General features: G+C 36.9%; 2 protein-coding genes across 3 annotated transcripts in view; both read right to left on the bottom strand.

The window, feature by feature from the left end:
- LOC141401584 (uncharacterized) overlaps positions 1 to 1,832 on the bottom strand; it is a 31,594-nt gene extending 29,762 nt beyond the window's left edge. Inside the window, exons 1-2 of one of the 2 annotated variants that reach the window (XM_073981897.1) lie at positions 1,567 to 1,771; positions 206 to 1,340 (exon numbers count right to left, since the gene is read on the bottom strand). In XM_073981897.1, the coding sequence (XP_073837998.1) occupies positions 367 to 1,340; positions 1,567 to 1,714 (1,122 nt within the window). In that variant the 5' untranslated portion in view covers positions 1,715 to 1,771 and the 3' untranslated portion in view covers positions 206 to 366. Of the gene's footprint in view, positions 1 to 205; positions 1,341 to 1,566 lie in introns of those variants that run through there. The other variant, XM_073981898.1, reaches the window with a different exon arrangement.
- Positions 1,833 to 8,431: 6,599 nt separating this feature from the next.
- LOC141401585 (uncharacterized) lies at positions 8,432 to 10,100 on the bottom strand. Its single transcript, XM_073981899.1, has 2 exons — positions 9,648 to 10,100; positions 8,432 to 9,546 (listed from the first exon to the last, which is right to left on the bottom strand). The coding sequence occupies exons 1-2, from the start codon at positions 9,778 to 9,780 to the stop codon at positions 8,561 to 8,563; spliced, it is 1,119 nt and encodes a 372-aa protein (XP_073838000.1). The 5' UTR covers positions 9,781 to 10,100; the 3' UTR covers positions 8,432 to 8,560.
- Between the last annotated feature and the right edge of the window lie 4,782 nt (positions 10,101 to 14,882).

Here is a 14,882-nt window from a genome sequence, read left to right as displayed (position 1 = left end):
GTTATTACGGAAGACAACCTTCTTGTCTATCAAATAAAACTAATCGTTTGTTGTTCTCAATAAGTTATAGTGATATTTATCCCTAATACATTTTGGTTTCAACGGTGTATACTAACTTTTGCGACAGACTGTACATATATGTTTATATATAAGGTTTCTTAACAAGATTACAAAGGAATTTAGGAGTATACATTTATTTATACCCTACCTAGCTGGTTGCTCGTTAATGAGTACTATCAGCATGGCTTCATCATTTATTTCAAGATTCTTTCATTGTTTTTGACAACTTTCTTCAACCAATTTTTATTTACAAAATACATTTCTTATACTACAGTATATACATACATATTTTTATGACAAAAATGTTTAACTGGTAGATGTCGCTGCATTGATGGAAAAGTCATTATCATCACATTCTTCATTAAGAGATTGGGAATTACCGCGATATTCTCTGCGTACGGAGGTCATTGGTGCCGCTGTTAGAGGTGGTGGCGCCGTATTGTGCATTGTAGGTACCATAATATTCAATACCAAGTCACTCATGCGTGCACGAAATTGTAAATTCTGTAAATCGTTCATTTTCTTCATTTGTGGCAAGAAGCTAACAAGAAAATTATAGTCCGGATCACCGGTATGATTTGTGGCTCGTTTTATATCATCCCGGGTAGATTTTATTAATTTATGCTCCTCTTGCTCAAGATTTTCTAGAAAATGAACATTTTTTTCAGTTCGCGAAGAACATTGACAATTCGCCGTGTTCTCATTTGAAGGCTGATGTGTGCTTGTTTCGGGTTGCATTGTGGGAACGTTGTTGGGAATATAAGTTGTACCTTCATGTGAATCGTCCCCTGTTTGCCGTTTCTCATTAGCAATGGGAATAACAGATATACTTGCTGGTCGTATACTTTTAAATTCTTGTTCCGGCAACGATATACTCTGAAACTCTTCGGGTAACATATCCAAATTATCAAGATCATCATAAGTTTCAAACTCTTCATAACGCTCATCCACATCATCATCATCACCAGAATACGCTGTTTCATCGTCACCAACCTGCGTCTGTTCAATTTTAATTTCGGAAATGTCTTTCAATTCCGATTCATTTAAATCATTTTTTGAATTATTGCCCTCGTCTTTGACTATTTCATGGCGACGACGACGTTTTCTTTTATTGTCCCGTATAAAGCTCAACTCTTTAAAAAATATCCATTTACTGTCATAATCAATTTGTGGATCGTAAATACCCAATGCCTTATCCCTTTCCTTACGAATTTCTGAACGTCTCACTAGGGCACGATATGCATCGCGTAAATTTTTCCATTTACGTCGAACTTGGTCAACTGAACCGGGTGTAGCGTAGTCGTCATCCACACCATAGAGAATATACAAATGATACGAAACACACAAAAGCGCATATTGTTAACGAAGAGAGGGAGAGATAAAACAAAGCGAATTCATCAATGCATACGTGGTTATTGTGTTACGTTTGTGTGTTTGTGCCGCCACCACAGCAATAACCACTCAAACATTAACGAATAATTCTGTTTTATTTGTTGCTTTACTCACCATCATCCACACCAAGAATAGCTGACACTTCGTTCCACTGCTTGCCAATTAATTTATACGATTTATTGTGCACATGTTTTAAATCCCATAAAGCTGGTCTTTTACGTACTTCGTAAATTAAGCGTCCGGCATCCAACCCGTTTGACATTTTTCGTTCAACTAAAGTCGATTCGTTATTGTTGTTCGTTGCATAGCCGCCGAACCAAACACAACAACACTTGAAGCGAATTTAACGAAATAGGTTCCATAACATTGGGAGGTAATATTCATACATACATATTCAACGCGAAGCGACCCTATCGATTCTGTATTGTGTTTACTTTAGTCGTTGTACTATAAAAAAAACAACTGAGGGTTGCCAAATTTTGTGTTAAATTTAAACAAATATTTTGTAGCGAAAATAATAAAAAAAAATATGTACCTACCTATAGACAAATGAATAAGAGAATGAAAAAATAAAGCACATTAAGAGCGCCAGAACTGACTGTTGATCCCGAATAATAGTTTATGCACAAATGCGATCTATGATATACATATAACGAAGGAAGTTCAAGAAGGGTCAGAAACAACTCTATGAAAACAGAAATATAAGCTTCGTTCCCGTTCTTTTTAGTAGCAAAACTCGTAAAAGAGAGAACTGTAAAAATCACATCTAATATAACATAAATATAATATAACAAATAAACAATTCTTAGACAGATATCAGAAGCAGATAACTGCCACATTTTGGCAGCTAAAAACTCTAAAGATAAGTGCGAAATTCGCTTTGCTGCCACAAAATGCATGCAAAACTTTTTTCGGCAGCTAAGTCAAAACTGCTGTACAAGTTTATGCACCCACATGTGATGGCGACAATGAGGAGGTAGAACAATTTTACAGTGATGTGGAAAAAGTATTGAGAATGACGAAACCCCATGATATCACAATTATGCAGGGGAATTTTAATGTGAAAGTTAGACAGGAAGAAACAACTGATGTCACAGTTAAATTTGGATTAGGCCAACGTAACGAAAGAGGAGGAAGGCTAATCCAATTTTGCCAAGAACACAAGTTTTAAATTAGTAACACTATGTTTAGTCTCCATTCGATACGATTATATACTTGGAAGCCACCACAAGACCACAATAATAACATAGTCAGAAATCAAATTGACTTACTTACTTAGCTGGCCCATTACAGAACATTTGTTCTATAGGCCGAACTAAGAAAAGATCTCCAATTCTCTCTATTTGTTGCTTCGCACTCTGGAATACCGCGCCTTTTCATCTCATCATCCACTTGTTTGCGCCATCTATTCCTTGGCCTGCCAATTCTGCGTGCACCGCCAAGCGGTCCGTGTTTATACACCTTTTTAGCGGGGTCATCATCGCTCATTCTTATGATATGGCCTAGCCAACGCAATCGCTGCATCTCGATACGTTTAACAATATTGATGTCGTTGTACAGCAGATACAGCTCGTGGTTCATGCGACGTCGATATTCACCGTCAACGCAGATTGGTCCGTAGATTTTTCGAAGAATTTTTCTCTCAAACACACCAAGCACTGCCATGTCTGCTTGCGCAAGTACCCAGTCTTCGGAGCCATACATCAGCACGGGTAGTATCAGTGTTTTGTAGAGCGTTATTTTTGTTTGACGAGATGTGGCTTTGTTTTTAAATTGCTTACTTAAACCAAAGTAGCATCTGTTGGCCAATATAATTCTTCTTTTTATTTCACAACTGATGTCGTTTGTTGTGTTTACGGAGGTGCGGAGGTAGACGAAGTCTTTTACTACCTTAATATTATAGGTCCGAGCTCAATGGACGCATTGCGCGTCGACACCATCAACTTGGTCTTCTCACCGTTTACCGCCAGACTCACTTTAGCAGATTCTCCTTCGACCTTCATAAAGGTATCAGTTACTTCTTTTACTGATCGGCCTATGATGTCTATATCATCAGCATAAGCAAGTAACATGTGACTATTGGTGTAGATTGTGCCACTTCTTTTGATGTTTGCCTCTGTATAACCATTTCCAGCAGGATGTTAAAGAGATCACACAAAAGGCTGTCTCCTTGTCTGAAACCTCTTTTGGTACCAAACTCTTCGGAGAGGTTCTTTCCTATTTTAACTGAGGACCTCGTGTCAGTTAAAGTCATTTTGCAAAGATGGATGAGCTTTGCGGGGATACCAAATTCAGACATGGCTTGGAATACCTTTGAACGCAGCGGGCTGTCGAAGGCAGCTTTATAATCGACAAAAAGGTGGTAGGTGTCGATCTGCATCTCTTGGGGCGGTATACATTCAATACAATCTTCTTGGATTGGATCTGTGGTATCATCGTCTTCGCTACTATTGGATACCAGCAGATTGGAGAAATGTTTCTTCCATATCCTGAGCCCGCTGTCTGTATCTGTTACCAGATTACCTTGTTGGTCTCTATAGGAGGATGGGCCTGCACCAAAGCCATCTGTTTCATTCTTCGGTGGAATTTTCGGACTTCATTCTGGCTCCTGTACAGCTCGATTTTTTCACACTTCCGCTTTTCCATTTCTCTCTTTTTCTTGCGGAAAAGACGTTTCTCTTCTCTCCTTTTCTCCCGATATCTCTCTCGTGCGCTACGTGTTGCTACTGATTGTAAAGTAGCTCTATATGCCGCATTTTTCTCGTCGGTAGCAGCACGACGCTCCTGGTCATACAATGAATTCCTTTGTGGAGGTCTCTGGTATCCAAGTATGGATTTTGCGGCTGTTTGCATGGAGTGGGCAATATCTTGCCATTGTGTTGTTATGTTATCGGGACAAGGAGTGCTCTCATTAAGCAATTGGGCTAGTTGAGTGGAATATGCTGCGGCTATCTGTTGTGTTCGCAGCCTATCGATGTCCAACTTCCGCGTTGTGTCTGTTCGTGGTTTATTTGCAACGTCTAGACGGGTACGTACCTTTGCTGCAATAAGGTAGCGGTTTGCGCCTCGGAACGATCGTAAACGCTCGATGAATGTCTTCCATCTATCACAACATGATCAATTTGATTACTTGTTCTTTGATCTGGAGACAGCCAGGTGCCCTTATGAATATCGAGATGATTAAATCTGGTACTGCTAACTACCATGTTTTTGCAGCCGCAAAGTCTATCAGCCTCACACCATTGTCAGACGTTTCACTGAGAATGAATTTCCCCATTAAAATCGCCTAGAATGATTTTAATGTCATGAGCAGGGCAACGGTCATATGTTTCTTCTAAGCGCTCGTAAAATATGTCTTTGGTCTGTTCGTCCTTTTCTTCAGTGGGAGCATGAGCGCAAATAAAACTGATGTTGAAAATTTAGCTTTTATTCGAATTGCAGGAAGTCTTTCATTCACTGGAGTGAAGCTGGACACCAAATGTTTTAACCTCCGACCAACTACAAATCCGCAACCAAACTCATGTTTTGTGTCATGGCAGCTATAATACAGTGCGTCACCTTTAGGTGTTGTTGTGACCCCTTTCCCGTTCCATCGTATTTCCTGTATGGCAGTAATGTCGGCCTTGTACTTTTCAAGTACATCTGCCAATGCGTAAACTGCACCTTCTCTATAAAGAGTGCGAACATTCCAGGTGCAGATTCGCAGATCATGGTCCTTAAAACGTTTGCGGGGATTTGTTTTTCTTTTCTTTCGTTTTTTCATAGTAGGCTTTTTTTTTCTAGGGGAGGGTTACTAACGCGACGCCCAAACCCAAGTTTTTAATGTTCTTAAGGGTGAACGCGCGGCACATGTTAGCTCACTACCTTTAGCGGGTGTTAAAGGCAGTTCCCCAGGTGACACCACGGGGTGGTCAGTGTCCACTTGAGATGAATGAGGAACCAATATAAATCCTGGGCTTTGCCATGTTAAAGCCGGTTCGGATCGTTCCTTCGTATCCTCCATCCCCTACGTCACCCAATCTTATATATGGGCAAATCCCAGAAACAGTCTACCAGCCCAAAATTTTTTATTTTATCCAAATTAATTTATTTTTTCACAGAAGATTAGACCGGATATCTAATTTTAGAAATATGTTAAAAACTTTTTTTTCTATCATTATTAACACAAAAATTATTACAAAATTCTACCCTACCTCAGGTTTTTTTAATTTTATACAAAAATTGTACATTTTTTACATGTTCATATTATTACTTTAGTGTTAACATAAGTGGTAAACTCAAAAGCTATATTGTTATTCACTCAATTTTTTTAGATTTTGACAGAAAATATTATCTATTACTATTTTGGAAAAAGTGAAATTAGGTATGAAAAGACAGATCCAAGTGGTGTAGCGTTCGTCACGAAAAATTATGTTTTTTTATACTGTGGGCAGAAATTTCTTTTTTTTTTTAAATCCATCTATAAATTTAAATTAAATTAATATCCTGCTTTAAAGGAAATAGAAAAAAAATCTACAATAATAAAAAATAAAAAAATTACAGTGCATTAATTTCTGTAGCGTTCGTCACGATTTGAGTTCTCCCAAAAAATAAAAACAAAAATTTTGCCTTTTAATTCTGTTTTCACTTTCTCTTGTATTCTATTTTTGTTTTATTCTGTTTTCGTACCGATTTGAGTTCAGTTAATTGTTAAGAAACTTAAAAAATGAAATGATATTTCAAAGTTATGTTTATTTTCTGATGGATGTGCAAGTCAATTTAAAAACAAATTCATTTTAAGTAGTATACCCTTTTTCAAAGAAAAATTTGAGTGGAATTTTTTGCAACTGCTCACAAAAAAGGTGCAGTAGACGGAATCGGAGCTGTCGTAAAGAAAAAAAAAAATGGAAAATGGTAAAAGCTCAGAATATTGTTCTTAATAATGCCCATGATTTTTTTTAAATTGGCAAAAATGAATACAAATGGTATTTTTATTTTATATATAAGCAGTAGTTATATACAAAAATCAGCTGGAATTCTTTCGGAGAGATGGGCTAACGTTAAGAGCATTCCCGGAATTAAAAGCAAACATTATTTTTCGTCATATAACAAAAATGCGCTCAAAATCGCACTAACGTCAGATAATAAAATTTATAAAATTTATTTATAAACATATACGCATTGATAAACTTATTTATGAACATAAAATATGACTTAAATAACGTTATTTACAAGAAATATACATTGTTTCGTTAAAATAAATACACTAGTTTTTATTTACTATATACTGGAAAAAATGTAGCGTGCATCACGTAGCGTGCGTCACATTAGGTTCGCTGATTTTGGAAAAAAAATACAAAATTGTTTGCCTAAAAATTAATTGTTTTAGAATTCTCTTATATTCATCTTTCTTTTAAAATTTTCATTTTGTGTGCTTTATTATGCAAAATTTGCTAAAAATTATGAAAACATAGCACAAGGTCGGAAGCTACTTCCACTTTTTGTAGCGTGCGTCACAATAACTTATAATCAATTTTTTCCGCTAATTATACTTGTTAAAAAAAAATTTTTATAGCATTTGAAAGTGCTCTCAAATTCTATTAAATACCATGTATAGATTCAATGCATCTATTTGGAAAGTTCAAAAAATTTTAATATTTTTGCCCGAAAACGCGTACAAATGTAGCGTTCGTCACGCAGGATTTACCCATATTTAGAAAAATGTGTTTAAATAAAAACTCAAAATTCATCTCTATTAGATCGATGGAATGCTGATGAAAAGGGCGGATATTTCACTACTTCCTTTGCATGGGTTCAAATGCAGATGAAAAGATCGTATCTTTAACGGCTTCCTTTGCATTGGTTCAAATGCCAATGAAAAAATCGGATCTTCCACGACTTCGTTTGAACCAATACAAAAGATGCCATGAAATCACGTCATCACATGGAACCCCTTCCTTAAAATTTTGCTGGGTATTTATGTTTGATGGCCTATTTCAATAAATCTATTCCAATACAAATTCTTTCGAAGTACTACCAAAACTTCCGTTTATTGAAAAGGTTTGATTCATTTTTGTTTTCAATCAAACAAATATTTTCTAAAATAACAGGCGTTTGGTAGTAATTCGAACGAATTTGAATTTGAGTCTTCTTAGAGAAACAGGCCAATAATCTAACCCCATGAACTGGTATTGTCAAATTTTATGTATTTCGAGGGTATTTTCAAATAGTCTGTAGTCAGAGAATATAAAGAAGAATGATGATGCCCCATTTGTGTTCTTCTAAAGAGTGTTACTACATTTTCCTTCTGAATTCAATTCAAATTTTATTGAAGTGAATGTTATTTGGTATTTTCAAATCTCAAAGGGTAGAAAACCTCCACTAAAAAAAATTATCAGTATTAATTGATTATCGTCAGTTAAGATATTATCCTCCTCAAAGGAGTTAGTCTTAACTTAATTAACGCTGTTCTTACTTGTTTTAATTATTTTTGGTAAGGTTATTTTTTGTAGAAATTTTTCGATGTATCTACCTTAATTATTGTGTCATGGTCAACCCTTGTTTAAGTCTTCACCTTCTCGATCAGAGAAGTAAACGGTGATGATTTACCGTGTTCATCTCTCATCTACTTTTTTCTGTATCCATCTCTATCTAATTTTCCTGTGGAAGATGAAATTCTGTCCTCTCCTTTTCTGCTTTAACTCTCATCAGTACTTTATCAAATAATGTCAATGTAAAAAATAAAATAAAAAAAATGCTGCAATCTTTCTCATAGGTGTGCTGCAGTATTTTTGGGAGAGAAAAAAATTAGGATTGTTGTTACGTCAACTTTCATGGGCGGACATACATACATATGTAATATTTCTATAATATAATATTTCTCTCGACTATTATTCTTTACTCCGTCTCTCTCACTCTTCCCGATCTGAAGCAGACATCCCCCAACAATTCCCCTCTTGTATTTATTCCCTCTAATATTTTTAATAAAAAACCATAACTATTTTTTTTTAATTGCTTATTTTGTATACATTTTATTTGTAACAAATCTATAAAGGTATCTTTAACAACTACACATAAATTCAGTCTGATAACATTTAATTCCCACAATTCCCTCAAATAGTATAATAATTTATCTATTATTTGTAATATTATTTTGAGCAGCTAAATGCGGGTTTCCCATAAGTAGTGGAGGAGGGGCTTGACTTTTTGTTGTTTGCATGGGCAATAACATATTCAACATCAATTGTGACATTTGAGTGCGAAATTGTAAATTTTGCAAATCATTCAATTTCTTCATGTGAGGCAAAAAACTCATGAGAAAATTGCGATCGGGATCTTCCACTTGGGAGGCAGAAGACGAGGAATACAGTTGCATGTCTTCCTGTGACGATTTTATGAGTTTTTCTTCTTCTTGTTCCAGGTTCTTAAGGAAACTTACTCTCTTTTGCTGTTCTTGGGAGTTTTGCGGATTTGAGAGAGTTTGTATGGATTTGTTGCTGTTGTTGTCTGTGAGCGGCAATATTTGAGCTGGTGGTGGTGGTGGATTTCCATTGGAAGTTTTAGGTACAATTTTTACTTTTATTGCAGCTGGTAAATTCAAGCTACTTAAACAATTTACAATGTTATTGGTGGTTGTTGTTTTTGGTTCTTGACAAGAATTCGGTAGGTAATTCTCAATGTCTGCAGTTGTTGTTGCTGCTGCTATGGTGGTGTGTTCTTTAGAGTACTTTATCTCGGTTAAATAGTCACTTGGATCTTCAAATTCCTTTTTTATTGCAAGAAATTCATCCATATTGCCGCTACCGTCTAAATCAATAATTCCATCAGCTTCTTCGATAGAACAAATTCCATCATCGGTCAAACTATTTTCGGTTTCCATCATATTATCAGAGTTATCAATTTCGGAATTTGTATCATTAGTTCCCAACGATTTCTTTATTCGCACAAAATCTTTCAGAAAGCTCATCTCTTTCAAGTACATCCAGGGCACAACATAATCCTTGTCTGGGTCATAGATACCCAAAGCCATCGATTTCTCTTTGCGACGCTCTGCATTGTTCAGACGAGCACGATAGGAATCACGCAAATATTTCCACTTTTTTCTACATTCATCAACTGCGAATGAGAACAAAAGTAAAACAAATTCAATTTATTAAAGGTTGTTATTTGATAAAGATAGAGATTTTTATTTGCGTAATATGTAATATAATACTCACCAGTTATGTTAAACAGCTTTGCTATTTCACTCCACTTACGTCCCGTTGTGACATGACATCTGTATTTAGGATGTTCTGCATCCCATAAAACTGGTCTCAAACGTACTTCTTCGATTAAGCGTCGTACATCCATATCGCTTGCTTGTTATCGCTCAACTAAAGCCGCTTTATTAGCTGTGTTTCTCTACCTATCGGACTCCTCTCTGTTTTGTGCATTGTTGCGAGAGAGTACTGAACTATGAATTTGCCGATCCTTGTTAAATGGCGAATTGTATTTTCGCTTTCCTCTTTTCTTTATTCTTCAAGCACTGACGTCAGCTCATAAAAGTTCTCGTAACAAACCAAATGTTATTCTTGCTTTGCCAGATGGCAAAGTTCTTTATCAAAGGAACGGTACTCTTCTTGAAACTCGCTCTCAACTCGCCTTCAAGGCACAAACAAAGCAACGATATTCCCTCCTGTTTTAGGTTAAAGATTTAGATCAGGGGTGCTCAGAATAGTTCGTGTATTAGTAGTGGTAAGACACTCTCCCCATTAAAAGCAATGGCAAATCGGGAATAAAAAGAGAATACATGTTGTTTGTTTTTACGCTACCGTAAGGAAGCGAGCACCAATAATTTAGATCACATCCTATATAGTATATGGCATATACACTGTCGTAATCCGAACTTTATCTCTCTTTGCCCATGTCCCAAACTGCCTCATTAGTTCTCTCATATAACTATTTGTCTGATGTTTGTTGTTTTATATTTGCAGTACATGCATTCAGCGCTCTAATTTATACGTAAATTTGGATTACAAAAACGGTGGTGCTAAAACAATGGTGGGTAAATTGCTAGAGAGACTCATGTATTTCTTACACTTTTGTGTGTGAGGCAGAGCATTTCTGCCCATCAGTGATCAGTGTGCTAAAAATATTTTGTGCATTAGTCCAGAGTGAGGCAGAGAACATTTTTGGGTCCCTCTTGTGCTCTCAATGAGAGTAAATTTGTTGTTGTTCACAATGTTTTAGCATCTACACAGGCTGTGAGCGATAACCAATTTACGCTCACTTAGAGCACATGGGCTCTCTTGTGAGTCACAATGCCTTCCCCTGCATTAGTCTCTCTGAGCGAGTACAGTGGTGCTCACATTCAACATGTGTTTCTCCGTTGCAGGCCAAACAACGGCTGACGATTACTCTCAATTTACGCCAATGGTGGGCAAATTGCGAGAGACTCATGTATTTTTTACACTTTTGTGTGTGAGGCCGAGCATTTCTGCCCATCAGTGAATTTACGCTACCGTGAAGAAATGAGCAGCCCTGTGCTAAACCACGACAGATGAGAATAAAGAGAACATATATGTATTGTTGTTGCAGTCACGTTAACGTATATGGATGATCTTTGCTGCAAAAAGAAATTGTACAATGTGCTCTACTCTCTATAATACTCTATTTTTAAGCTAGAATGCTGAGAAGTAGAGCATGGGCTCAAATTATTACATGCATACATACATGTATGTATGTATACAGCAGCCCTGTTCAAAAGGGTGTGATAGCGCCCAAGCACTTCTCTTTCGATTTCTGTTTAATAAGAAATACAGTTAGTCAACTAAATTATTGCAAAACCAAAATTATTAGAAAATTTTAAAAAGAACATCATTTTATTGCTATACATAAATATCATTATTAATATTTTTGTTAACAATACAATTCTTACACATGTTTATTAATATAATAAAATAAAAAGTAGCTAAATTTTACTAAACATTTTCTTAAAATTAACAAAAATGAGTACAACTCATTATTTGCACTGTCAACTAAAGAATTGCAAAATTCACAACTTTTCAGTTTTTCACGGTATTTTTCGAAAAGTTGGTTTTAATATTTCCTATGCCCACATTTGGCATCAAAAACAGCTTGTAAACGTATCTGAATTTAATAAATAAGTTACGGAATGTCATATTCCAATGGTATTTTTTAGCCATTCTTCTTTATTGCATTTTATTTAGTACCCCAGGTTAGTGGGCGACCTATTCCCGACTTTTTTCTTTAGGTGTACCCATGAATCGTCGATGTTGGGTTAATATTTAGGCTTTGGACTCGGGTGTCAATGACTTTGGTGCAGTTGTATAACAACCAAGTCCTACATAAATACGATTTATGAGGAAGGGTCGTTGTCTTGGTAGTATTCATATTGAAATTTTTTGCATTTTCAAGGTCAATAGGTCCAAATTTCTTGACGGTTTTAGTTAAATAATTTTTAAAACACGAAAATAAACGTACTCTGTCATTGTTTCCTTCAAAATCTGGATGTCACCAACGTCACTGGTTGGTATACAACCCAATACCATAATTGACAGTTTTCCGAACTTTGCGGTATGTATTCAATTCTGTGTTTCCATGGCTATAAAGGGGGTTCGCAGTACTTTTTGAGGCCCATCGTGATAGTACAACATAATTTTAGTCTTATCAGAAAATATAACGTCATCCCAATACTTAAGATGGCATGAAAAGTTGTCTGTAACAAGTCTGAATAGTTTTTATATGTTGTGCTGGGAGGGCAATAGTTTTTACCTAGTCACTCATGATGAAGGCTTGTTATTATGTAGCACTTTTCTGACTTTTCCATGTGAAACACTTACTCCGAATTCTATTTTGATTAGAAAAAGCAATTATCTGGTGCTGCTTTGGGGTCTTTCGTCAATTTCTTTAATCAGTCTCCTGCCAATTCGTGGATTTACTACTTTTGGCCTACAATGTGACGTCTTTAGTTTGAACCTGCCTTCTCTCACGGTGCGGTATATAATGTTGCATATAGTTATCAGCTTATGAGAGGTGATTTTAGCGATTTCTCTTGCGGATTTACCATTATTATAATTGGAATAGACCAAATGTAGCATATTTTTCGAAATCCGTTTACCTGACTTTCACTTTTTCTGAATATACCGCCTATGTTACACACAGAACAATTAATTGATGATCAAAAATTATGGGTTTACATGTCCACATACCATAAAATCATAAAAATCCTTCATTGAAAAAATCGCTGGGAAAATCCCACGATTTTATTGCACATTCATTCAGTTTGCAATTATTTAGTTGACACCACAAAAACCAGGTACCTATACTTTTTGCCCGTTGTTTTTGTAATTTACGACCGATGTCTGCATTTTTTGGCTGGATGTTGTCATTAACAGGTAAATCAACAGATATGTACAAAAAACCAAACATTATTGAAAGAATTTCTTGTAGTAATTTCTAATTAAAAATCAAAATGTTTAACAATTCATGGTTTGCAATAATATAGTTGACTAACTGTATGTGAATATTTGTTGTGACGTAGTGGATGAAAAATATCAAGCAACGGTACTGACCGGCTTTAATATGGCAAAGCCCAGGATTTATCTTGGTCCCTCTCTCATATCTAGTGGACAGGCGATTTTAATGCCAAAATTGGAAAGGAGAATATCGAATATCTCTGGCGCAACAGTCAGGAAATTCCGTCTCCACAATGAAATATCTGACAATGGAATGAGGCTGATAGATTTCGCAGCGGCAAAACTATGGTAGATAGCAGTACCAGATTTAAGCATCTCAATATTCATAAGGGCACCTGGCTGTCACCAGATAAGAAAACAAAAAACCAAATTGATCGCGCTTTGATTGATGGAAGACATTCATTGAACATGTTGGATGTACGATCGTTCCGAGGAGCAAACATCGATTCGGATCACTTACTTGCTGCAGCGAAAGTAAGTACCTCTAAACGTAGCAAATAAATTACAAACAGACAATACGGAAGTTGCAAACACAACAGATAGCCACAGCATATTCCACTCAACTAGCCCAATTGTTTAAGCTATGTCACACGATCAGTTTTGACTGTCGATTTTTCGGAAATATCGATAAATGTCAAACTGTCCAGCAACCACAAAATATTTTGTGGTTGCCTGATGACTGACAAAAATGAAGGCCCACACTGACAAGCAACCGATTATTTGAACAAAACTGACAGTCAAAACTGATCGTGTGTACTCCACTTTAATGAACGTCCATATTTATATTAGGCAATTTTCCTTGCGGCAATTGTCAGTTTAATGGAGAGAGAGGTGATGCATATGGTAACACTTTGCCTCTCAACAACCTCTCTAACCGACAAACTGGCTATTGGCGCAAGGAAAATTGCCCAATGTAAATATGGACAAAGCACCCTCGTCCCGATCAGCACAATGTTAAAGTATTGCCCACTCCATGCAAACAGCCGTAAAATCTATACTTGGATACCAGAGACCACACGGAGTGTCGTACTGATTAACCAATTCACTCAAACCTGTACTAATGTTGCATTGGTCCTGTTGACGTCAAGAGTAAGTTCCCTAACTCTGCGGTTGTTGTTGTAACAGTGTTTATTATTATGTTTGTATGTTCGTTCTTCTGTTCAATCTGGCTCTGGGTTCCAGTTCCAGGAAAGTGGCTGCTTCGATGGGATGCAACCACAGATCCACTGGAGTTGGATGAGTAAGTCTGGCGGGGCAGTTGAAAAGGTGTTTTGTGTCGAGCGGGCCCATGCCCCATACTGAGCAGATGTCTTGCACGGCGCGGTCCATTTCCGCACAATAAGAATTTAGGCGACTGCAATATCCCGAGCGTAGTTGAGCCAAAACTACTCTGGTTTGTCGTGTCAGCTGACACTCCTCAGATGCTATAGATGGGGGATGTACTCCGAAGACTTTATTCACACTATATTTGCTTGTGGCATTAGCAACTGCGTCCGTGTAACTGCTATTCAGACCTGCCTGATATGCCTGTCGATCTAGGGGTTCTCTCCTATATTGTTGGACCTCCTTGTCTAGTGCATGAATATCCTTCCTGATATGCCTGAATGTGTCGGGCCTAAGCAGCAGATGGTGATTGGGATGGTTCTCACGGTAACACCCAGGCAAGTACTGCAACGAAAGCATCTCATTGTGTTGATTTACTGAAAGAATCTTTGCCTTCTCATGTAGATGGCCCACTGAAGACTTGAGGAGGCACCCCTACTTTTCTGTTTGTCGCAGATAGCTGTGGCGTGTGCGCACAACTTGAAAGTAGTGTTGAATGTGACCTCTAAAATGTTGGGGCAATTTGTGGTTGGAATTCTTTACCGTCGACTACGATATTCAATTCTCTTCCAAACTGCGCTGTCCATGTGGTGTACAGAGTGGCTGTAGATTTTGTTGCGGAAATCTGCATATACCTCTCGTGGATAAAGT

The sequence above is a fragment of the Musca autumnalis genome, unplaced genomic scaffold (assembly GCF_047663935.1).
Source record: "Musca autumnalis isolate F117 unplaced genomic scaffold, ASM4766393v1 scaffold_4, whole genome shotgun sequence".
Classification (NCBI taxonomy): domain Eukaryota; kingdom Metazoa; phylum Arthropoda; class Insecta; order Diptera; family Muscidae; genus Musca; species Musca autumnalis.
Note: the sequence above shows the minus strand (reverse complement) of the source record. Positions and strands in the feature narration are given on the sequence as shown.